This window comes from Eublepharis macularius, chromosome 11 (genome assembly GCF_028583425.1).
Source record: "Eublepharis macularius isolate TG4126 chromosome 11, MPM_Emac_v1.0, whole genome shotgun sequence".
NCBI lineage: Eukaryota > Metazoa > Chordata > Lepidosauria > Squamata > Eublepharidae > Eublepharis > Eublepharis macularius.
The window spans coordinates 94,996,651-95,020,927 of record NC_072800.1 but is presented as its reverse complement, the minus strand read 5'-3'; the positions used below and the strand labels follow the sequence as shown (position 1 = coordinate 95,020,927).

The 24,277-nt window shown below is 48.7% G+C and overlaps 1 protein-coding gene across 1 annotated transcript in view; it reads right to left on the bottom strand.

The window, feature by feature from the left end:
* Positions 1-3,190: 3,190 nt before the first annotated feature.
* Positions 3,191-24,277, bottom strand: part of LOC129337381 (uncharacterized) — a 45,328-nt gene continuing 24,241 nt past the window's right edge. Inside the window, exons 6-8 of the mRNA XM_054990983.1 lie at positions 20,441-20,904; positions 6,435-8,537; positions 3,191-4,437 (exon numbers count right to left, since the gene is read on the bottom strand). Of these exons, the coding sequence (XP_054846958.1) occupies positions 3,731-4,437; positions 6,435-8,537; positions 20,441-20,904 (3,274 nt within the window). The 3' untranslated portion in view covers positions 3,191-3,730. The remainder of the gene's footprint in view (positions 4,438-6,434; positions 8,538-20,440; positions 20,905-24,277) is intronic.

The following is a 24,277-nucleotide window of genomic DNA, read 5'->3' as shown; positions in this document are numbered from 1 at the left end:
AACCCCCCCCCCGGATGGCGGAGTGTGGGGCTTGCCTTGCCAGTGGAACGAGGCAAAGCCCACACGTGTCTTTTTCCCCCACAGGCACGTCCAGGGCATGGCTGCTCCCCCGCGCCCCGCCCTCCCCAAACATCTCTGACGGACGGTTGGCTGCAGCCCAGGAAGCACCGTCGCGCCGCGGCCTCCCTCGCCAGCCTAAACGCAAGCCCGCTCTTTCCAGTGCAATAAAACGAGATGTACAACAACTGTCTTCTGTGTCTGCGAGTCTGACTTCGTCCTCCGCCCCTCCCCCAACACTCCCGTCACATCTCCCCACCTGCACATTGCCACAAATGTATCCGACACACCCTGTCCTGCCTCCCCGCCCCCTCCCTCCCCTCACAGTAACACCCCCTCCCTCCCTCCTCCTCCCCCCCTCCTCCTCTGTATTTGACCAGTGTCTGTACCACCCATCTGCCGAAGAGAACTTGATTCTCAGAAGCCTATGCCACAATAAAATTGGATAGTTTTAAAGGTGCTACGGGACCCTTTTTGAATTCGCTACCACAGGCTAACACGGCTAACCCCCCTGTATCTATGGCCAGGTAGAGGGTTGGGGCGGGGCATGTGAGCGGGGAGGGGGATCAATCCCCGGTGGGGAGAGTAGCTGGCACCCGATAAGCCAGGGAGAGGGTGGTGCGAGCTGCCGCTGCAAGGGGGTGGGAGATGGCAGGGGAAACGGTCCGCTCGCGGGAACCCTAGCCCCCACCAATGGAGAATCCAGGGTGGTGGCAGGCGGATACCATATCCCGGGCAGGAGGTCTCACGCGCCTGGGGAGGGTCGCCCCCATCGCAGCCGCAGCCCCAGCAACACAGTCCCATGAGCGGCCGCCTCCCAGAGTGGGTCCAGCCCCTCGGGCGTCTGCAGCAGCCCCATTGGTCATTCCAACACCTTCCACCCCAGGGCGTCCTGCCTCGCATCCAATCCTGTGGAGCAGTTGCCAGCCTCCCACGCCAACAGGCCATGGTTGTTGGGAGGGGTGGGGTGTGCCTCTCAAGTCCGTGCCGAAGCCCTGCTCGGGCAGCTCGTCGCCATCCTCGACCCTCCGGCCCCACCCGCTGCAGCAGCTCCACCCGCCTCAGAGGCACCCCTCCCTCGGGCCCAGTTGCGTGCGAGAGGCCGGGCCCGTGGACGGCCAAGGGGGTCCGGCCGCCAGCCTCGCCGGTGACCGCCGCTGCCGCCTTGGGGGTGGGGTGGGGTGTTTTGCTGCACAGGCGGCTCTCCTACACGCCTCCCCTTCCTCACGTCTGCTGGGGGAGGTGGGATGATATAATAATAAAGGCTGATTTCTGTGCAATGGGTGTCTGTGTTCTTTGCCTTGGGATGGGGACGAGGGGGCAGGCCCGCTGTGTCTGCCTCTTGGTGGCGGCCTCAGGCCAGCCCTCCCCTTCGGCGCCACTTGGGGGCTGTCCCCTGCTGCCAGAGACTGGCTGCTGCCCTGGATTCCTCATGGCAGGGCGCCTGCCAGTCCCATGCCAACCTCTCTGGACGCGGCCGCCACGGACTTGGTGCTACATTGGGCAAACGGGGGAAAGGCTTCTCAGACTACGCCCACCCCTCTCCTTCCCGACTGCGAGCCCCGCCCGACACACGAGCCGAGGCAGTCTGCCGGCATGGGCGCGGTTTGCCTGCTGCTCTGGGGCCTGGCCGGGATCGCGTGCTGCCCATAGGCTGCGCCTTTCCTGGCCCCTCCCCCTGACGCTTGTCAGGAACAGCGCCCTTTGGCTGCGCCTGGCGGCGGCCGTGCATCAGACCCGCCCACAACACTTTCTGGTTCTCCAAAATTGCATCTCTGCGCCGCTGCGGGCGCCGCTGCGGCCACACTTTGCTGGCACAGGATCCGGCCCGGCGGCGCCGCCACACCACCAGTGCAGCCGCGTCGGCGTTGGGGCCGGCCATAGGATTGCGCTGTAAGAGGTTGCAGTTCTATAAAGTACCAACTTATTGTATATAGCTTATTAGTGCTTATAGTCTAACAAGGGGAGAAAGGTATGAATATATAATTTAATATTTTATTGCTAATTGCTAAAATAGTTTGAAGATTTGGAAGCATTGATAACGTTAGGGACAAGTAGAGAGGGTCACTATATTAATCAACTATATAAAGAGTTAAGATGAAATAGTGCCGCAATTATGGAATGAGGTTTATATATTGATAAATATTGAATTTAAAGCTATGATAAGATGGAAATGGTCAAATATTACTGACAAGGTAGATTGCATCATGTATTTAGTTTGTGAAGGTAAAGGTGAAAATACTCAGTAGCTGGAATAGTATATGTATTCTTTATTTTAATATTGATTAACTCTGATTAAGATACGTTTTGAGTACTCTGTATTTTAATAACTCTTGTAGCGCAAAATCCTACCCCTCCTTTGACCCTGTAACTCCCTCTCTTCTTTCTGTACCCTCTTTATTTTGGAAATATTAAAAAAAAAAATTCAACAAGGAAGCCATGTCCTCCAGTTTGCAAATTCTGAGCGAGGAGAGGACGTTTTGGAGGTCTGCTAAGGAGAGGACGTTTTGGAGGTCTTTCCGTCATAGGGTTGCCATAGGTCGGAGATGACTTGACGGCACATAACACACACACACAAATAAATAAGCTATGGAAGTTTGTTGCTATGTTACAGCAGCCAGTGTAGAAGGATGTTTAGAGAAAGGCACGTTAGTGGAACAGTATTTTTCTGAAACATTAGGAGATAATGAAATCCAAGTAAATATAAAAGAAATCCAAGTAAAACATTTTAGCTTATTGATACTGAGACTATACAAGGGCAGGAAAATTCAGGAGGAAAGATGAGGTGTCCAGTCTTGGATGGGTGGAATTCGTGAGAGTGAGGAAACAACAACATTATGTTTAAAATTTAGCAGTCTCTCTTATAAAATCAGAATGTAATGCGTATGTTGAAATCCCAGTTCCTTACTTGCTGTGCACTTGAATGCATAACTCCCGCCATGAAAATAATCTCAAATAACAAGTTTGCTTCATTTCCTTCCTTCCTTCCTTCCTTCCTTCCTTCCTTCCTTCCTTCCCTCCTTCCTTCCTTCCTTCCTTCCTTCCCTCCTTCCTTCCTTCCTTCCTTCCTTCCTTCCTTCCCTCCCTCCCTCCCTCCCTCCCTTCCTTCTTCCTTCCTTCCTTCCTTCCTTCCTCCCTCCCTCCGCAGTCTGCCTTTCTTGCAGTTTTGCAGCGCTAGCAAAGGCCAGCACAGACTCCGGCCTTGTTTAGCCTCCTTTTCGTGAGAGGAGGTGTCACACTTGTGGAGCTGTCACAAAGAGTAAAACACACACAGGCAAAAAACACAGAAAGAAGGCAAGGCAGACAGACTGGACGCTACAAAGAGAAACGGGCCGCGCCAAATGCTCCGGCTGAGCCGCAAAGGGCAACGGCTACTTATACCCTGAAAGTCTTGTTGGTCCCTAAAGTGCCACTGGGAGGCCCTGCTGTTATACGCAGGATTCACTGAAGGAATCCTGATCTGACTGGCACGCGGTCCTGAGGATGGGGTGATGCTAACAGTATTCACTGGGTTGTGAACAAATATGAGAATAAAGAGAAAAACTTGGAAGCAAAGACAAATTGAGGAACCCTCAGAGCTATTTGAGAGAGAGAGGAGAAGCTCTGGAAACCACAGAGGACAGGAACCACACGGGCCACAGCGCATGAAGCAAGCCTCTGCCATGTAGTCACCTTAATTCAGAAAACACTTCCTCTCTGCACTCCTCCTGGCCTTTCTGTTTAATGCCACATAGCACCTGAGCTTTGCCTCTGTTAAGCTGTCCTCGGTGTACAGCGCATTGACGTAATGTTCTCCTTTGTTCTTGCAAACCAGAATCTGGACCATCTCCATCAGCTCAGAGACCTGCTGCACACTCTCTTCCCGAGTTGCTTTACTACTGAACGCGCAGATGTGGTACCCGCATTTCTGAACCAGCTCCTGGAGGGCCTCGTTATCTGACTGTGCTACATAGTCTCGCACGGAGCGCCCTCCGAGGTCTTCTTTCTGGGTGAACAAGACAATCATGTGCTGGGTGGCATCTGTGCCAAAGACATCCTGGACTCGCTTTGCGGCTGCCTTGTCTTCCGCAGTGAAGTGGCCCACCTGAGTCACAAACACCAGGGCGTGAGGACCAGGCTTGGAGAGCTCGATGCAGCGCACGCTCTCCACGAGAGAGTCTTGGTTGCAGACTTCTGAATCAAAAATTGCCGGCGTGTCAATCACAAAGACCTTCTGGCCATTCCAGCTCCCACACCCTCTTTGGCACGTCCAAGTTGTCGACTTTTCCTCAGGCGCAGCCCTGAACTCCTTCCGGCCCAGGATGGTGTTTCCTGCGGCACTTTTCCCACTTCTCCTCTTACCAAGAAGGACGATCCTCAGTTCTGGTTCTCTCCCTTCTCCTGTGAAATTTAGAAAAGCATGTTAGAGGAAGGGCAGGGCACAGATCCTAGAACTGAACTGATTTCTACCTGAATATCAACATTTCTCACCTTTCTGACTTTTGCTGGCTGTGATGTAATGGGTGGCTGTGATCCAATGCAGCAAAGAGTCAAATTATTTGGATCGGGTTGGGCCAAAAGCTGCCCTGGATCTCCCACTGCATGTGGTATTTTTGCCTTTCCTTTCCTCCTCCACTTGTTCCTTGTTTTTTATTATTCTACTTTGACTTCAAGACAGTCCCTGAAAAGGCAAGGCCCAGCCTTATCTCCTAGAGGATTGCTATCATGGCCTTTAGCCCTCCAGATAATACAATAAAGATAAGCGATCAGCAACTACACAGCAGATCCAAACGTCTTCCCTCCAGATGGAGCATCTGATGTGATGCCAACGCCAGCTATCAAAAGCAGGGCGACTCAGCAGCTTAAGCTACAGGAACGAGCCAGTCACAGGCGTTTGTTCTGTTTTGTCAAAAGTCCAGCAGGCTGATTTCTGCAGATCAGGCTTCCATCAAAGGCAGAGAAGCACGCTAAGCGTCTTTCCTGGTCAGCTGGCAACCCGATCTGGCACTCCCCACTTTTGAGACACTGATCGGTATTTCCTTGGCCCTGCGGCTCATCCTGAACTGCCTGGAAACTTTTCTGCCTCTCCGGCATCACAGGGCAGGATTTCTCAGCCCTGCCCCCTCCACAGACTCTCCTCTGGGGCATGAGGTAAACGGAGGCCTCCCCTGTCCCCGCACTCCCTCCAACTAGGGGCTTGTTCACCAGATGAGAATCCTATTCTTGGGGTAGCGACGCCTCTCCATGTTGCTGAGGAAACGGGGCAGGGAAGGAGCAGCAAACTGCGGGTTTTTTGCGAGACAGAGGCAGAGAGGAGGAGGAGGAGGAGGAGGAGGAGGACAAGCCACTGGTTGTTGCTGATCAGTATGTGAGGGACGTGGTGCCTTCCCAAAGCACAGCCCCATGTGCAAGGCTGGCTTGGTGGCCAGCACAGGGGCAGGACAGGAGCCGGCAGGGGAAACTGAGCCAGTCCTCAGCACCTGTCTCTCACTTGCGGGGTGTGTGTGTGTGTGATCATGGCACCAAAAGGGCAGAGGTAATCCAGGGAAGCTAAACTGCGCCACATCAGCTGCCAGAGAGCCTTTGCTCGGGGCCCTCAAGCTGACTCTGTCCTAGGGATTTTGTCCCCACAGTCCCCCTCTCTCAGTAGCCCTGGTTGAAGGAGATGGAGAAGCAACTGCAACAGCCTGGGAGACCTTTCCAGTGGGATGGAGAGCAGCCCTTCCCCTGCTCGGAGGCATTCCCAGGACGCACTGGATTCTCACTCACTGGATTCCCAGGACGCACTGGAGAAACTCCAGTGTCTACAGAGAAGTGATGTGAAGGAGCACTTGAAAGAAGGCTGAAGTTCAGCTTTGTTACCCTGTGGAGATCTCCTGTAGCATTCCTACAACATGTTGAATTATACAAACGACATGCCTCCCACAACTGAAATAATTGCATTATGAGCGGCTGCTCTGCCCTCTGAGCTCCAAGCTGCAATACATGGTCCTTTGTGAGCCCTCTGTGGTGACTTTGCCTCTGCCAGAGTGGACTGGGAACTTTGGCCTGTGTAACTGGCCAGTGTCTCTACAGCTGTGTGGTGGTGGTGATAACAACAACATCAACAACAGTGCCCTTATGTACTGCTCTTTTGGACAGACTAGAGCCACACTCAGAGCAGTGAACAAAGTCAGTATTATCATTACCCCCACGATACAGCTGGGGAGCTGGGCCAAGAGGAGAGGCCGACCCAAGGGGTAGTGGAGGGATTCGAACCAGCAGAGTGCTGGCTTGGAGCCCAGCCACTTAACCATTATGCTACAGCAGCTTTGGTAGGGAAGGGCAGAGATTCATGGTCAATGTTCTTTACTTGTGCCAGTTCTGAGCATCCAGAAGCCAAAAGAGGACCATCTTACCTGGACGGGGGGTCCTTGGAAGTGGAGACTGGATCTGGATAGAATTTGAACGTTTGCTGACATTTTCTTCCTTGCTCAGGGTTGCAATTACAGCCTCCTCGCTGGGGGCACTCTCCCTCCCATCAGAGGACACAGCCACCGTGCGGAACCTGTAAGGAGTCTCCGGTCTCAGTCCAGCCACCCGGCAACGCCTGCTGCTCTCTCCCACGGTCACAACTGTCCAGCCGCTGTCCCCGCTCTTGCTTCCCTCTACGGACTCCTCTGCATACTTCACCTTGTACTCCTTTATACCCACTCCCTCTCCAATGACGCTGGGACTCTTCCAGGTAACACAGATGGCAGAAGAGGCTACAACTGTATTTTGAGGCTTTCCCGGTGGGCTGGTGGGAAGAGTTTTCACCACTGGGCTCTTCCTTCTGCTCCCTCCACGGTTTGGTTTGTTCAGGCTGGCATAGCGAAACTGGTAACTGGTGTTTGGGAGTAAATTTCCCACAACAAAGGTCTCTGTTCTGTCCGTTGTGCTCAGCTCCATCCAGCCCTCCTGCCCCAAGATCCTGTACTCCACAACAAAACCCGATGTCAGAGCTTTCCCATCCACTGCTGGCTCAAACCGGAGCTGCACACTGTCATGCCTGATTTCACCAACCACAGGGGGAAGAGTTTGGAATGGGGGTTCAAAGTCACGGCTGATCAGCTGTCCTTCTTTGTACAAGTAAATGGAAATTCCAGGATTGTCCACATCTGGGACAGAGGAGATGATAAACCGGATCTTGCCCTGTTGTTTATTTGAACTGGCAAAGTCTACGAATGACTTCGTATATTCTCGGGCTTTTCTAATCACTGCTTCTTCCTCAAACCACTGCTTGGAAATTCCTTTCTCGTACCCTGAACTGGCGGGTGCAGGATCAGAGGTTTTCCTAATCCATTCTTCCAGTTCTAGGAAATACGGCTCCTCCACGTGCAAGGATGTGAAGGTGAAGGACACAAGGAACTTAAACTGGTGGTCCAACAACACTTCCTGGAGCTTACTTTCCGAAGGGACGATGTCCACACCCTCTAGCCTAGTGCAGAACAGCTTCACGCAATCCACTTCTGCGCTCCTTTTGTTCAAAAATTCAGAGAGCCATTTGGGATGGAACGGCGACTGCTCTTTCCAGGTTAAAAGGTCCCTCAGAGCCCCTTCCTCCTGTTCACCTCCTCGGATGGAGGGCAGGAGCTTCACCAGTTGCTCTTGGAAAGCCTCTCTGAACCGTCTGCACAGGTCCTGGAAACGCCGGACTTTCTCACACAACACAGGGAAATGTGCATCGCTGGTGCTCAGCAGGTCTTGGCACTGCGCTTCACAATCGCTCAGCTGCTCGACAGCACTTTGAGCTCTTGTGATGAGGTCTGCGCAAATCCCCCGGACCAGCGGAGCTGCCCTCTGGTCCAGCCTTGTCAGAGGGTACAGCCAGACCTTGACGGGAACGGCCTTCTCTCCCTTTTCACCCAACAGCTTGGGGAGGTCAGTATAAATCTTCATAGCATCCGGGTCAGTAATTGGGTTGTTCTCAAGAGTAACGTCCCCATAAAATGTGCATTTGAAATTTTCCACATTTGTTTTTTCTTTCTTGGGTCCGTTGGCCGTCCCGTCTCCACCCCCCACTTTGTTGCAAAAGTTTTGGAGGCTGGCTTTCAGGTCCCTCTCAATGTCATCCTTATTCTCAGCTGACGCCACTTCCCGGTCAAACACAAAGAAAGCCTGAGCGCCATACAGCACAGCCGTGATGATGTGGGTGGCCTCGCCCTGGTCAAAGACACCTGGATAGGTGACATTCTGGGGTCCTAAATGGGTCATGGTTAGTTCCTCAAACCGAGTGGTGATGGAGGCATGGAGGACAACTCGAACCTGGTTTTTGGATTTCTTGATGTCCTTCAGGTATCTGGCAGACCCATTCAAGTCAATGTGGCCCCCTAACAGACTAGCCCGAAGTGGCAACGTGAGATGGAGAGCAGAGGCCAAGTTGTCGTAGTTGTCAGAAGCCAGGACTTGAAACTCGGTCTTGGGCTGTGCTTTCACATGGACATGTTTCTGCAACGTCTCAGGATCCCAAAGAGTAACTCCTGTAAAAATCCCAAAAATTCACCATCAGTAATTAACAGATTTGAATTGCAGGCCTACGTATATTTACTGTTGACAGCAGATTTGCAAGTACACGTGGTCAGAATTGGGCTCAACATTTTTATGTCCACACTGGCAGCTGAGGGGAAGGGAAAGGGTACCAGAAATGAAGGTGAGACAGCTCTTGGTCAGACTTCATGGGGGCACTACACTCATTTGGCTGACTTGCCCGGGCCACCCTGCAAAGCCTTTGGTTTTTTTTTTTTGAAAAATTTTTTATTGGGTTAGAATCCGTTATTTTTACATTTACATTCAATTTTCCCCAAATTTTTCATTTCTAACCCCCTCCCTTTCCCCCCCTTTTGTTGACTTCCAACAGTTTTCCAACCCTTTGTCCCTTTTCCCTTACTTCTATTAAATTTCTCTATCTAAAACAAATACATATTCTCCATTATACTAAGCAGTACATCCTTAACTACTTTTCTTATTGTATACCCAAACTGTAAGTCTTTGTTTCCATCTTGGATAAACAATTTATCCCATTTTCCAATTTTGAATATTTCTATATATCATAAACCTATATATCATAAACCATAAAAATCTTACACATTTAAATCAAACAATTTGACTTATTCTCTATGTATTACTCATTCTATCTTTTTATGGTAATTCTATATAACTCTCGTCACATAGTCAATCAATTTGACTCGTCTATACATTCAGTTTGGTGCATTATACAAATCTTATCAAAGAAAGAAAATATTGTTGATTACTCAATCCGTATATTTAATCCTTATCCTTAATTATTTTCTATCAATATTCTATTTATTAACCAATATATATCTATATATATATCAATCTGTTAATCTAACTGCTTATAAATTCACATTTATCTCTTCCCCCCCCGGTAAAGTCACCCCCCTCTACATTTTATTATACTTCAGTAGTTCTCAAACTGCCACAGTTTTCCTCCCACCTCCCATTTCTTCTCCAGATATTGTTTCAGCTTCTCCCAATCTGTGTTAAACTGCCCTGAGTCCAGATTTCTCAGTTTTCTTGTCATCTTGTCCATTTCTGCCATGTACAGCAATTTGTAGGTCCAATCTTCAATAGTTGGCACTTCTTGTACTTTCCATTTTTGCGCATACAAAAGTCTAGCTGCTGCTGTCATATAAAATATCAACGTCCTATGATGGGCTGGAATTCCCTCCATTCCCAAGTTTAGTAGCAGGAGTTCTGGGTTCTTATTTATTTGAAATTGTAAAATTTCACTCATTTCTCTTATTATTTCCCCCCAGTACTGCCTAGCTACCTCACACGACCACCACATATGATAGAGGGAGCCCTCATGCTTCCTACATTTCCAGCATTTATTAGAAGTGTTCAAATTCCCTAGCGCAATCTTCTTTGGTGTCATGTACCAACGATAAATCATTTTATAGATATTCTCTTTAATATTTGTACATGTCGTTGTCTTCATTGTAGTCTTCCACAAGTATTCCCATGCCTCCATTGTTATCTCTTTGTTAAAATTTATAGCCCATTTCACCATTTGTGTTTTAACTGTCTCATCCTCAGTATACCATTTCAACAGTACTTGGTATACCTTGGATATTCTTTTCTTGTCCTCTTTAAGAAGGGTCTGCTCTAGTTCCGAATTCTCTATTCGTATACCTCCCTTTACAGAGTCCGAGTTATACAAATCTCTGATCTGTCTATACTGGAACCAGTCGTAATTCGGTGATAGTTCCTCTTGCGTCTTTATTCTAAGTTTAGATGCTTCTATTTTAGTTATTTCTTTATAAGTCAAACATTGTCTTTCGTTATCAACAGCTCTCGGGTCTATCACCTCATATGGAACCACCCACCAAGGAGTTCCTTCTTGTAGATAAATTCTGTACTTCTTCCAGATTGTGTATAGACTTCTCCGTACAAAATGGTGCAGGAACACTGAGTTGACCTTTACTTTGTCATGCCATAGGTATGCATGCCATCCAAATATTTTTTTATATCCCTCTAGGGCTAATAGTTTCTTGTTCTTTAATGTCATCCACTCTTTCAACCAAACTAGGCAGATTGCATCGTGGTAAAGTCTCAGGTTGGGCAGTTGCATTCTGCCTCTTTCCTTTGCCTCTTGTAAAACTTTCATTTTCACTCGAGGCTTCTTGCCTGCCCATACAAAATCTGATATTTTCCTCTGCCATTTTTCAAATTGTTTAGAGTCTCTGATGATTGGTATTGTCTGTAGCAAAAACATCACTCTTGGTAACACATTCATTTTAACCGCTGCAATCCTACCCAACCATGACAGATTGAGCCTATTCCATTTAATCAAGTCTCTCTCAATCTGAATCCACAATTTTTCATAATTATTCTTGAACAAATCTATATTCTTTGCAGTCAGTTCAATTCCCAAATATTTCACCTTACTTGTTACTTCACAATCCGTTGTTTCCATTAACAATTGTTGTTTCTGCTTAGTCATGTTTTTGCATAGTATCTTTGACTTCTTTTTGTTAATGAAGAAACCTGCCAAGTCTCCAAACTCCTTGATCTTATCTATCACTTTTGGCATGTTCTCCAGTGGGTCCTCTACAATTAACATTATGTCATCCGCAAATGCTCTGACCTTGTATGAATAGTCCTTTATTTTTATTCCTCGAATTTCCTCGTCTTGTCGTATTTGTATCATCAGAATCTCCAATACTAAAATGAACAACAGTGGAGACAACGGGCAACCTTGTCTTGTTCCTTTGCTTATAATCAATTTCTTGGTCAATTCATCATTCACCACAATTGCTGCAGTCTGGTCTCTGTAAATTTCCTTAATTGCTCTGATGAATCTTTCTCCTAATTGTAGCTTTTCCATAGTGGCAAACATAAAGTCCCAGTTTAAGTTGTCAAATGCCTTTTCAGCGTCAACAAAGAAGAAACCAACCTCTTTATCACAACGCTTATCATAATATTCAATAGCATCAATCATTGTCCTTAAATTATCTCTTATTTGTCTGTCTGGCAGAAAGCCTGCTTGCTCCTCCTCTATAACTTCCGAAAGCCACCCCTTCAGTCTCTCCGCCAGTATCTTCGCAAAGATTTTATAATCATTGTTGAGTAACGATATAGGTCTGTAATTTTTCACACTAGTCAAGTCTTGGCCCTCTTTTGGGATCAATGATATGTTCGCTTCAGACCAAGTGTCTGGAATCCTTTGATCCCTTAAAACTCCATTGATCACCTCCTTTAGGAATGGTGCCAGCTCATTGGCCATAGTCTTATAAAATTTAGCTGTAAGTCCGTCTGGCCCTGGCGCCTTTCCTAAATTTGCAGATTGTATTGCCTTACTTATTTCCTCATCCGTTACTTCACTGTTCAGTTTATTTCTCCAAGCGTCCGAGATTTCTGGAAGTGTCATTTTCTCCAGATATGACGCTATTGAATCTTTATTTACTTCTTTCTTATTATACAGTTTAGCGTAGAATTTATAAAAGGCTCTACTAATGGTATTCTGTTCCAAATACGTTTTATCATCTTCACAAATTTTATTTATTGTTTTCTTTTCCCTTCTCTTCTTCAGTTGCCATGCCAGGTACTTCCCAGGTTTATTTGCACCCTCAAATGCTTTCTGATTCAGCCTTTTGAGATTCCACTCCAATTCTTTATTACTCATTGCTGTTAGCTGTTCTTGCAATATTTTAATTTCCTGGTATAATTTCTTTTTCCCTGGTCTCTTTTTTAACTGTATTTCCTTAGCTTTTATTTTCTCCTCAATCTCTTGTCTCTTCTCCTCTTTCTTCTTTCTTGCTCTACCATTTAAGTCCATTAGTATACCCCTTATAACCGCCTTATAAGCATCCCAAACTTTATCAGTTGGTACTTCTTTATTCACGTTATATTGTATGAAAAACTTTGTCTCTCTTCTCAATATTTCCATATTCTCTTTTTCCTGTAACAAATCCTCATTTATTCTCCATGCTTTCCTTTTCCTCCTTTTCCCCAGCTTCCACATAATTGGGTTGTGATCTGAGCCTACCATCGGCATTATTTCTACATCTTTAGTCCATAACGCCAAATCTTTTGAGGCCCAGATCATGTCAATTCTTGATAATGTGGAGTGCCTTGCAGAATAAAAAGTAAACTGTCTGCTTTTAGGATACTCTCTCCTCCATACATCTTCAAGAGTCTCTTGTTGAATCAGCTCAAAAAAAAGCTTTGGTAATAGTCCTCTTTTCTTTTGTGCCATTGTAGTCTTTTTATCCAGTTCCAAATCTGTCACTCCATTGAAGTCTCCAGCAAGAATTATCTGGTCATATGAAAGATCATCTAAATGCTTCCTCAAATCCTCAAAGAAGCTCTCTTTTGCACCGTTGGGTGCATAGATTCCGACTACCAACACTCTCTTTAAATTCCAAGTACATTCCACTGCTACAAATCTGGCTTCCACATCTTTCATTATGAATTTTGGTTGCAGCTCCTCTTTTACATACAACACCACTCCTCTTTTTTTCTTACTTGAGGCCGCTACAAAGTCTTTGCCCAATTTTCCCAGTTTTAGATATTTTACATCCTGTTTTCGAATATGAGTCTCTTGCAAACAAACAATATCACATTTTTGTTTTAGTAGCCAGTGAAAAATATTTTTTCTCTTATTCGGTGAATTTAGTCCATTTACATTCCAAGATAACGCTTTACACTCCATATTCATAATCTTGTTGGTAAGTCTTTTTCATTGTCCCTTATAAATCGCTCCATCTCCCGCTCAGATCTGATACGCTTTTTGGCGCCTCCAAATTCGAAGGACAAACCCTCTGGGAGCTCCCATCTGTACCTGACTTTCATGTCCTTCAGCATCTGGATTAGCGCTTTATATTTTTTCCGATCTAGTAACACTGATCTGGGTAGTTCCTTCATTATAATGATTGTCTTGCCATCGATCTCCAATGGATCTTGAAACTGTTTAGTCACAATCTTCTCTTTCATATTTCTTGTTGTAAATTGTACAATCACGTCTCTTGGTACTTTTCTCTGGGTTGCAATTCTCGAGTTCACACGATATGCCACATCTAGGATAGCCACAACATCCTCCTCCTCCTTCCCCAGGTATTCAGCTAACACCTCCGTCATCTGCTCTTGCGCTGTCTTTCCTTCCATTTCCGGCAGGCCGCGAAATCTGAGCTGCTTCTCCATATGTCTACTTTCCGCAACCGCCATCCTTCCCCTCATCAACCTCATCTCTGTTTGTTGCGTATCTGCTAAGTTCTCCATCGCTCCTTCTACTGTTTTAACTCTCTGCTGCGTCCCTTGTAATTCACTTTGTATTGTTTCCATACCTTTCTTCACTTCTGACAGCTCCGATTTTACTTCTGACAGCTCCGATTTTACTGTCTGTTTAACCTCTTTGATCAGCTCCAATTTCATGTCTTTAAATTCTTTAATCACCTCCAAAAGTTTTTTATCCAGGTTTTCTATTGCCGATTGCCACTCTTTCTTCGACATCGTGGGGCTTGCTTTAGCTCGCTCCCACGAATCCGCTCTCTTCCTTAGCTCCGTGGCGTTAAATTTAGTACCTTTTTTATTTCAAATGTCCCGGTCTTCTTGCATAAATTAATTTTAAAGGGTCCAAAATGTCGGGCGTCTTTTCTCTATGGTCTCTTTATGATTTTATAATCCAATATGGCCTACTTCCTTTTCCGCTGAAGCCGCGACCCTTCCCCTCTCAAAGATGGCGATTCCCTTCTTCCTGCCCTCCAGCAAGGGCCGCTTCTCTCCAGCCGCTCTATTGTTGTTACGCACTTCCTGTCTCCCGTCTTCCCACAGCAGGTCTCGCGATGGTGTCTTTTTCTCACAGCTCCAAAGCCACAGGTATTCAAAACAATAATCCGATTTCTTTAATAACTTCTTTAAACTTAGTCTCTTTTCTAATACAACTCCTGCCGGAGCTTCCCCTCCTTTTCGCTAGTCTGTTGCAGTTTAAAAGTCTACTTTTTTTCCTCTCTGTTTTTATCAATCTGTCCCGTATCGGAAGATAGTGATCTTTACCTTCCCTTCACTTTCCTTGGGTTGTAATCGCTGTTTCGATTTCAAGTTCTCCTTTCCACTTCTTCCCCCAATCGAAGCTTGGGTATGTAGGTCTTATGCCAGCCGAATTGGCCCCAAAACTGCCGCAGAGATTGTAGCCGACCCGTCGCAAGGTGGGACCTCAAGGATCGGGAGGGGACCCGTTATGTAGAGCCCCCCCTCGTCCGAGATCTAACTCACCCTAGGGTCTTGAGCGTTCTTTGCCTGCTCTCCGCCTGAGAGCAGTCGGCCGCGGGCTATTTTTCACCCCGCCGGCCGCTTAAAACGGCAGTCCGGTCAGCTCCACAAATGGAGCTGCGTTAGACCTCCATGAATCCCCAAGCCGGAAGTCGTCCCTGCAAAGCCTTTGGGAAAGGACGGGCACAGCATTGTATTTCTCTTTTCTTTCCCCTCTGACTCTGTCTCTTTAAAATTCTGTTTTCTGTTCCTTCCTTCTCTAGCTATCTATTCGATTTGCTTTATTTATTGTCCAACTTTCTTGCTTAAAATCCAGGTGGGTTATGCTACAAGCGATGCAGTAAGACCAGTATAATAAATACAACAAAATTAGACACTAATACACTAAACAGGCAGTAGAATACAGGCAGTAAAGGAGGGTTACAAGCTTGGAGATCAAGGCAGTGAAACATTACATTACATACTGTGAAAAAGTTGGAGTATAATAACAACAACAACAACAACATTTGATTTATATATCACCCTTCAGGACAACTTAACACCCACTCCGAGCAGTTTACAAAGTGTGTTATTATTATCCCCACAATGGAGCTGGGACGGAGGTGGGTGGGGCTGAGAGAGCTCTGAGAGAGCTGTGACTGACCCAAGGTCACCCAGCTGTCTTCAAGCGGAGGAGCGGGGAATCAAACCCGGTTCTCCAGATTAGAGTCCTGCCGTTCTTAACCACTACACCAAAACCACTCGGTTAGAGGAGTACAAAATTAGAGAAAGATGCAATAAAACAGTGAAAGTGTACAATGAAGATTATTCATGCAGAATGCCCTAACCTGGATAGGCCAGGTGAGCCTGATCTCCTCAGGTCTCAGAAGCTAAGCAGGGTCAGACTTGGTTAGTAATTAGATGGGAAACCTCCAACAAAGTCCAGGCCTGCAGAGGCAGGCAATGGCAAACCACCTCTCTTAGACTCTTGCCATGAAAAACCCCGCTCTCTCTCCACCACCACCAATGCAGAATAGTCTTTGTCCTCTTTGGGCTGCTTATACAATCATAGATTCATAGGGTTGGAAGGGACCTCTAGAGTCATCTAGTCCACCTCCCTGCACAATGCAAGAAATTCACAACTACCCCCCTCAAACTGCCCCAGTGACCCCTGCTCCATGCCAAGAAGATGGTGAAACACCTCCAGGATCCCCAGCCAAACTGGCCTGGGGAAAATTGCTACCTGACCCTAAGGTGGCGATCGGCCTTACCCTGGGCATGTAAGAAGGGGCCACGAGAACTAAGCACTGAGGTAACCCTTCCTGCCCTCCCTCTCATGATCTGCCCAGGTTCACAGCATCAGCATTGCTGTCAGGTGGCCATCTAGCCTCTGCTTAAAAGCCTCCAAAGAAGGAGAGCCCACCTCCTCCCGAGGAAGCCTGTTCCACTGAAGGACCGCTCTAACTGTCAGGAAGTTCTTCCTGATGTTTAGCTGAAAACTCTTTTAATTTAATTTCAAGGACATTGGTTCTGGTCTGAGCTTCTGGGGCAGTGGAAAACAACTCTGTGCCATCCTCTATATGACAGTACTTGAAAATGGTTATCCTATCACCTCTCAGTTGTCTCCTCTCCACACTAAACATACTGAACTCCTTCAACCTTTCCTCATAGGACTTGGTCTTCAGAACCCCTCACCCTCTTCGTTGCCCTCTTCTGGACATGTTCCAGCTTTTCTATATCCTTCTTAAATTGTGGTGCCCAAAACTGAACACAGTACTCTAGGTGAAGTGTAACCAGAACAGAGTAGAGTGGTACCATCACTTTGTGTGATCTGGACACTGTGCTTCTGTTGATATATCCCTCTACAGCTTCCCTATTCTTTCTACTGTCTAGTATGTGTGTGTGTTATGTGCTGCCAAGTCACCTCCGACCTATGGCGACCCTATGAATGAAAGACTTCCAAAACGTCCTCTCATTAACAGACTTGCTCAGATCCTGCAAACTGGAGGACGTGGATTCCTTTATTGAGTCCAGCCATCTCGTTTCAGGTCTTCCTCTTTTCCTGCTGCCTTCCGCTTTTCCCAGCATTGTTGACTTTTCCAGAGAATCTTGTCTTCTCAGGATGGGACCAAAGTATGATTGCTTCAGTTTTGTCATTTTAGCTTCTAAGGAGAATTCAGACTTTGTTACCAGGATTGGTCTCCTTGCGATTAAGAAAATTATGGGGGAATTAGCAAGCAAGGAAGACGGCTATGCGAGAGGTTGGTAACTGCGGGTTCTTTATCAATTTTTACGGGGTCCCTTCCAATTTAACAAACGAGGCTGGTGCTTTAAATTCAAAGAGCAAAGTTTTATTAAAAGGGAAAATGCATGTACACACACACACAGAAATACAGGGTAAAAATGATTACACACACACAGAGTCCTAGGAAGCTAGTCAGAAGTTGGAATAGAGTGAAGGGAACAAGTATATCTGCCTATCCTGAAGAGTAGTCCGCAGGAGGAAGAAAGTCACTTCAAACACCAGCATTCTCAGCCAGGAGAGCAAGAGGCTTAGGGCAAACCTCAAGGGCACAGCACTTTGGATCCCGTAAGCGTGTACAATTTGAATGAGGCCAGGGCACTACTCTTATAGGGTAAAACATGCTCTGAGGTGGGGTAGCCCACCTAGCTGTTAGACTCCAATGGTCAGTTCCTTGCAGTAACAAAAGTTTTAATTCCCTTGAGTGCCAGGGCGTATGAAAGAAAATGCAAAACTTGTCCTGACTCTGCACCATGGGGCCATTTGTTAGTGAAGTCCAGCTGAGCTAAACTGATGAATTTAGTGGTAGAATGTACCTTCCCAGGAATGAATTATCAATGCTTATGAATGCCATTTGACTAGCTCCTCACTCAAGGACAGGAGATCTCACCATGGAAGGAGGGAAAGGAATGTGTTAAATGGGGATGACACTATGAGATCTTTGTTGTACAGGACTCCTCCTGGAGCTGGAGGGACTGCAAATCCAATCACCACTGATCACCCCGCATTCCTATGCGGCATTCTATTCATGCCTGGGTCTCCCGGGCGGGACTCAGCAACTGTTAGCTGGAATTCCCCTGGCAGCAATACAAACTGCCATTTTAAATCCTGGGGCCTTGTGATTTTTATATCACAGGTAGCCATGTTAAATGGCTATTAAAGATGACAGAGGCTGGGCCGACTGCTTATAGCTTGATTTGCTCTAGTACCCACTTATTTTGTCTTTTTGGCTGTCCATGGTATCCGCAGAACTCTCCTCCAGCACCACATTTCAAATGAATCAATTTTCTTCCTGTCAGCTTTCTTCACTGTCCAGCTTTCACATCCATACATAGCAATGGGGAATACCCTAGTTTGGATTGTCCTGGTCTTGGTTCCCAGAGAGACGTCTTTATCTTTAAGGATCTTCTCTCGCTCCCTCACAGCTGCTTTTCCGAGTCTCTGTCTTCTTCTGATTTCTTCATTGCAGTCTCCCTTTTGGTTGATGATTGAGCCAAGGAGCAGAAAATCTTGGACAATTTCTAGTATAACCGTCAATAAATAACCCGCTTTGCATAACTGTTCTGGTGTCATTGCAAACTGTTCTTATCTGGAATATACTGATCTCTTTTGATCTAAACAATGAGGGAATTATTTCCTTATTGTCTGTGTCAATCACCACCTACGAATCCTACAGGCTCCATATCTCTCTAGGGACCTCGACCCTTTCAGCTGAGGAAAACGCTGCCTCTTTCTTTCCATGCGCTGTTCATTCACACCAGTTTTTCACTCTCCCGCAGCTCGTCCTGCCCCTGCTGCTTCCCCACCTTGATCGCTGGTCCTCAGCGTTTCCCTCTCATCTCTCTGTTCCCGGGAGAATTTTTCCAGGCGTACAGAGCGGGTGGGTAACACGAAGACTGTTTTTGTAACCAACTCTTGGGATCTGGCTGGCTCCAAGTGGGTGGCTTATTGTGCATGAAGAGATGCGTGTTCTTTATTTCTTGTGAATGATCACAACAGAAAACATTCCTTTTCCTGCTCTTCCCCCCCCCCTTTGTATTGCACAGCCAGTGAAACTGAGTCTGAATTCCAGAACTCCCTCTCCTTCCCGTATCCCGTCTCACAGGCTGGCCAGCCAGGTATTCCAAAGGGCTAACAGCAGAGCAGAGAGGCAGAGGCCTTCCCCTGGTGTTGCCTCATGCCACCGGGATGCAGAAGTTCGCTGCCCCTGGATGTGGTTATGAATGCTCACATACACTCCTCGTGCCTCCCCTAATTCCATGGCAAGACAGCGCAGGTGGCGAAAATCACAAGAAAGCAAAAACACAGTGTTTGCCCTTGGCATGGGAGAGGGAGGGGGGCAACGGGCAATGAATGGAGCAAGCAGGTGGCGCAAGCGATGGAAACCCTCAAGGAAGGAGGCCCACCATCGTGGGCAGGAGCACCACTTTGCGACCTTCTCAGGAGGTTGGATTGCGCCAGCATTTGGGGTCTTAGAAAGGGGAGCCATCACCCGAGCATCTTCTTGCCCTTGCTGCTTCGGGGACTAATTCTCTGCAGAGGAATGCAAACCCTCGTGTGAGGAATGTCCCAGTCCACCAATGGGCAACAGGCAGCCTGCCCCCTGCAGATCTACCCTCTGCCCACGTGCAGGGGCGCCAGAGAAAGCTGCTGAATGGCTCCTCCTTTGTCCCACATTGGCCTGGACTGGAGGATGCAACAGGGAAGTAGCACATATTTGTGTGCGCACTGCACTTATGAAACGAGAAAGCGCATCAAGAATAAAGGAAGTTGTGGGAGGCATGAGCTCCCTGCGGTTCCACTGTGAAGGCAAGGGTCAGGCTGACTTCACCCGTGGGTGGGAGCGACAGAGGCAGCCCACAACTCTGGGAACCATCTGCGACCAGCATTTAATAATAGCCAGTCTGAGGTGGGCACGTAGCTCATGTTAATTGACCCACAAACTACTCAGCAGAGCGAGAATAGCCCTGAAATCCCAGCCCCTCTTGCGAACTGCAGCTCAGCCTCTTCCCAGAATTGCAGCCCGGGCGGACCGCACAGGGCGGCCTTTTTGACCCTGGTGTGCCTGCTGGGGAAGGCTCAGGGCTCAGCGACGGAAGGCTGCTGAAGCGGGAGGCCCCACGCGAAACCCTGCGCTTCTCCTGGGAAAGGAAGGCGAGAGCAGGCCCCGGCGTGGGCCTTTCTCTGTCTCCGAGCCCAGGGACGGAGGGTCTGAGTCAAGCGTTCTTCAAGGGGGTCCCTCTGGGGCCCCTTCCCCACCCGGGCTTTCCCAGGCATCACTGGGGGGCTTCCTTACTCTGGCTGGAACGCAGCGTAAGCGCCCAACTTTTGCGCCAGCACCGGCTCCGTCCCGTTCCCCCCCCCTCCCGTTTCTCAAGGGCTTGGTTTGTTTCGCCGGCAGAAGAGCGCGGCCGTTTTCTTGTGCGCCAGAAACGCAGGCCGGAAAGAACCCCTTCCGAATGAATCCCTCCTGGGCGGGGGGGGGGGGGGCGAGGTTGCTTCTGCTTTCAGATCTGCTTGGAGAGACGCGCTCGACGCTTCCCCTGCGTGCGATCCATGCTCGGCTGGCTGGAACGCTCCTTTCGAACCGAAGGCGCGCCGGCCTCCCGCCCGCCCTCCTCGCCTCCCTCCAGCTGCCCGGGCGGTGCGTACCTGGGACGAAGGTGTCGCTGCGCCGGTCGTACAGCATGCCCAGGTGCAGAGGGCGGCCCAGCGCCGGCAGCTCGTTGTCCGTCGCGCCCGGGAAGGCCATCGGGGCCTCGGCAGGAGCGCCCCGGGCGGCGGCGAGGCGAGCGAGAGCTCTTCGACGGGCACGTGGCGCGCAGAAGCCGGCCTGCTCGCGGGGCTCCGGCCCGACGGTCCGCAGGGGGCAGCGGGGAAGGCGCGCGGCTGGCCGGTGCTCGCTGCAGCTCGGCGTCGCCCTCAGCGCGGTGCGCCGGGAAGGGCTGAGCCCCTCGGGGCGTGTCTGGGCCGGCGGGGTGGCGCCTGCCGGGAAGCCGGAGGGGGCCTTCGCCCGTCCCGCTCCTCCCCGGCCGGGCGGGCGATGCTGCTCCGCGTCCTGGGGCTCCTGCGCGCTGGGGAGATCGCGGCGGCGGCGGCGGCGGCGGGCAAACGCTCTTCTTTTCCAACCAGAGGGGCCGTGTCAGCCGGTCTCCGGCCGAGTCTCCTCTCCAGGCGGATTGCAACGACCCAAGCAGGAGGCGCATCAGCCTGCACGGAATGCTCCGGAATCGGGTCAGCCCTAAACCCTGGAGACGCGCCAGCGAAGGGAGACCCAACGTTAGCCGGGAACGTAGTTTTCAAAGGCAGAGCCAAAGACTGTCCGTTTCAGCTCTCTAGAGCCGGCAGAGATCGCTCCTCAAGAGAGTTTGTTCATTTCATCTCGTCCTCCCAAAGGGGAGGTGAAAGTGATGGAGACTGAGGGCCAAACTACAGGTGACGAATGACACTTGAACGGCAAGTGTATGCCTCCCTGTTCACTTGCGCGCCGCTCGATCCACTTGCCGTTCAAGTGTCATTCGTCACTTGTAGCTTGGCCCTTAGGGGAGGCTCTCTGTATAGACACGTGTAGTTAACTGTTCTCAGAGCTTGTCTTTTTGAGCATAGCGGCTGGAGAAGGGAGCCCTGCCTTTGGGAAGCAGGTGCTCTGGAACCCTTGGGGGTCTCCAATGTGTAAGCTTGCTCTTTTTGAACAGTCAGCTACGTGTGTTTATAGTGAGTGAGCTATGCAGCCGATCAGGCAGTTCGGTACAAACCGAGCGGAGTCATTCTGGTGGGTGGAGGATTCGAGTCCTGAGACTGACAAGATTTTCCAGGTCTGAGCTGTGGAGAGTCGGAGCTCCCTTCTTCGGATGCAGGGAGGGGTGGAGACACCTGGAGCCTCTAAGGGGCCACGTCTCCCTGCTGCTCATGGATCTCTTGAGAAATTTGTCTCCCACCGATGAAGGCAATTCTGGTTGAAACACATTTTTGGTAGTCACTTGTACAATGGCTGAGCGTGCCGTTTTCTTAACCAGTGAAAAGGGTTTGTTTAATGGACACCACATTTTTATGGTGTTTCTAGTGGCGTTTATTACACTTAGATCTCCCCTCACTAGTTCATTATCCTTTTCTCGACCTTTTTGGTTACTTGACCTGTTGCCCGTGGGCTGTGTTCTCTTTCCCTGTTTTTTTCCTTGTTGTCAAAGGCAGATGACCGTGCCATAAAAGCAAGGCAACACATAAGGAGAAACGCGGCTGCCTACTGCAGTAGCGCCACTTCCTTGCAAATGCAGCCTCCCGAGCTGTTCCATTGTCCTGCACTTCTAATAGCTGAGCGCTTGCAGCAGCTGAGAACCAGAAGCAGCCTAAAAAACACTGGAATGGCAAAAGTGTAAAGTCAAAGGGATCTTAGAGATGCATGACTTGGTTATGGCAGCAGGTGGGCAGCAGGGTGGGGTGGGGTGGGGCAGGGTGTTTTATCGCCCCAAGTCACACACACACACACACCCCACTTTGCCTCCTGCCTTCTCACTACCAGCTGAGATCGGGTCCCGGAGGCAACGGTCACCGTCCTTCACCCCTGAGCCTGATAGCCAGGAGTGAGCCGCCCCAAGCAGTCTCCAGGGTGACCCTGGCTGGAGAAACAGCCCTGGGCAGCCGTCCCACCCCTCTCTGTCTCTCTCTCTGTCTCTGTCTCTCTCTCACACACACACACAGGACAAGATGGCAGTTTTTGCACTTTCACACGCAGTTCTTCCTCTGTAGGGAAAAAGAGAAAACTTCTGAGTTGAAAAAAACACCCATTTTCCATCATCAGGAGAATAAACTACCTGATATGGATTATTATTCTCGTATTATTTCCCCTCATTGGCAGCCTTCAAGGAGCAGCTGGCCGAATACTTGTCGGCGGCGGCTCTTCAGGCTGTTCCCACTTTGGGCAGGGGGTGGGCTGGATGGCCTGCAAGGACCCTTCCCACTCTAGCATCCTGTGATTCTGGGTGTGGCAGGCTATCATATTCAATCCTTACTGGGGGTCGAAATTGAGGGGATGCCGTTTATGACAGCCCCGCAATGTGGTCCATTTGATTGTGTCTCTGTTGCTGGCTGGATGCAGGGAGGGGGGAACAGGTTGGGACCCGAGGTTTTTGCCCAGGTTGAATGCTGCTGGCAAGCAGGGATTTTCCTGCTTCCTCACAGCATCATGGTGCCCTCCTGTGCTTTCCCCCATCTTTTCCATGATCTTTCCCAAATCTGCTTTCCTGGGATGATGTGGGAAAGATCACAGCAAAGGGGGGGGGTGGCACCCATATCGATGCAAAAATCTAGATATTCATGGACACGCCCATATCAGCCCCGTTTTCCCTGCCCCAACCCCCTGGCCACTGGAGGCATATCACAACCTCTCTATCAGATAGAAGATAGAGTTCTCTGTCTGCATTAAAAAACAAAACAAGCAATATTGCTGTCCTAAGCAGGTCCGCGCAGAATCCTAGTGAAACCTGCTCAAAGGGACCTACTCCCCGGAGAGAGGACTTAGGACAGCACTTTTTGTTGCAGAGATATATGCCTTATACCGTTCCACAAGGAGGGCTAGAGACATAATTTTTTAAAAAATGAAAGCTGGGAACTCAAAGAATGTAATAGATTATTAAAATGTTACAGTGCTATAACAATACTGTACTGTAACCACAGCTTAGAAAGCCCCTGTATCTGCATAGTCAGAACTGTGTGCTGGCCCTTTAACAATGGGTACTCATGGGAATCATAGTTCCCCCCTCCAACATTAGGACAGCGGGACATTTGAGAAGTTTATTGTAGGTCTTCCTGTTAGTTTTATGGTCATAGATGCAGTTAGCCTGTGTTAGTCTGTGGTAGCAAAATCAAAAAGAGTCCAGTAGCACCTTTAAGACTAACCAATTTTATTGTAGCATAAGCTTTCGAGAATCAAGTTCTCTTCGTCTGACGAAGAGAACTTGATTCTCGAAAGCTTATGCTACAATAAAATTGGTTAGTCTTAAAGATGCTACTGGACTCTTTTTGATTTTCGTCTGACGAAGAGAACTTGATTCTCGAAAGCTTATGCTACAATAAAATTGGTTAGTCTTAAAGATGCTACTGGACTCCTTTTGATTTTGTTAGTTTTATGGTCTATCTTCCCCCCTTTGTTCGGCGACTTACCAGCTCAAGCAAGGATGCAAAGGCCATCATGAATTCACCGCTAGTCTACGAATAAAATCTAGACCAGTAAAGATGTACCTGGCTTCTGATTGAACCTGGTCTTGTTTACTGGCTCCAACTGTGGCCGATTCCACACCACCTAGTTTTAGCGCCAGTTTTTCGCTGCTGCTGCGCTACACATTCCTCTGTTCACACGTTTTTTTAAAAAAATCGTAATGGTATCGCTACGGCGTCGCAGCAGACCACCACGATTTCATCGCGCTATGAGCTCATTACATCGTCCAGCCCCTAAAGCATCACCAAGCCCCACCCCTCGTCTCCGAGGTTCCC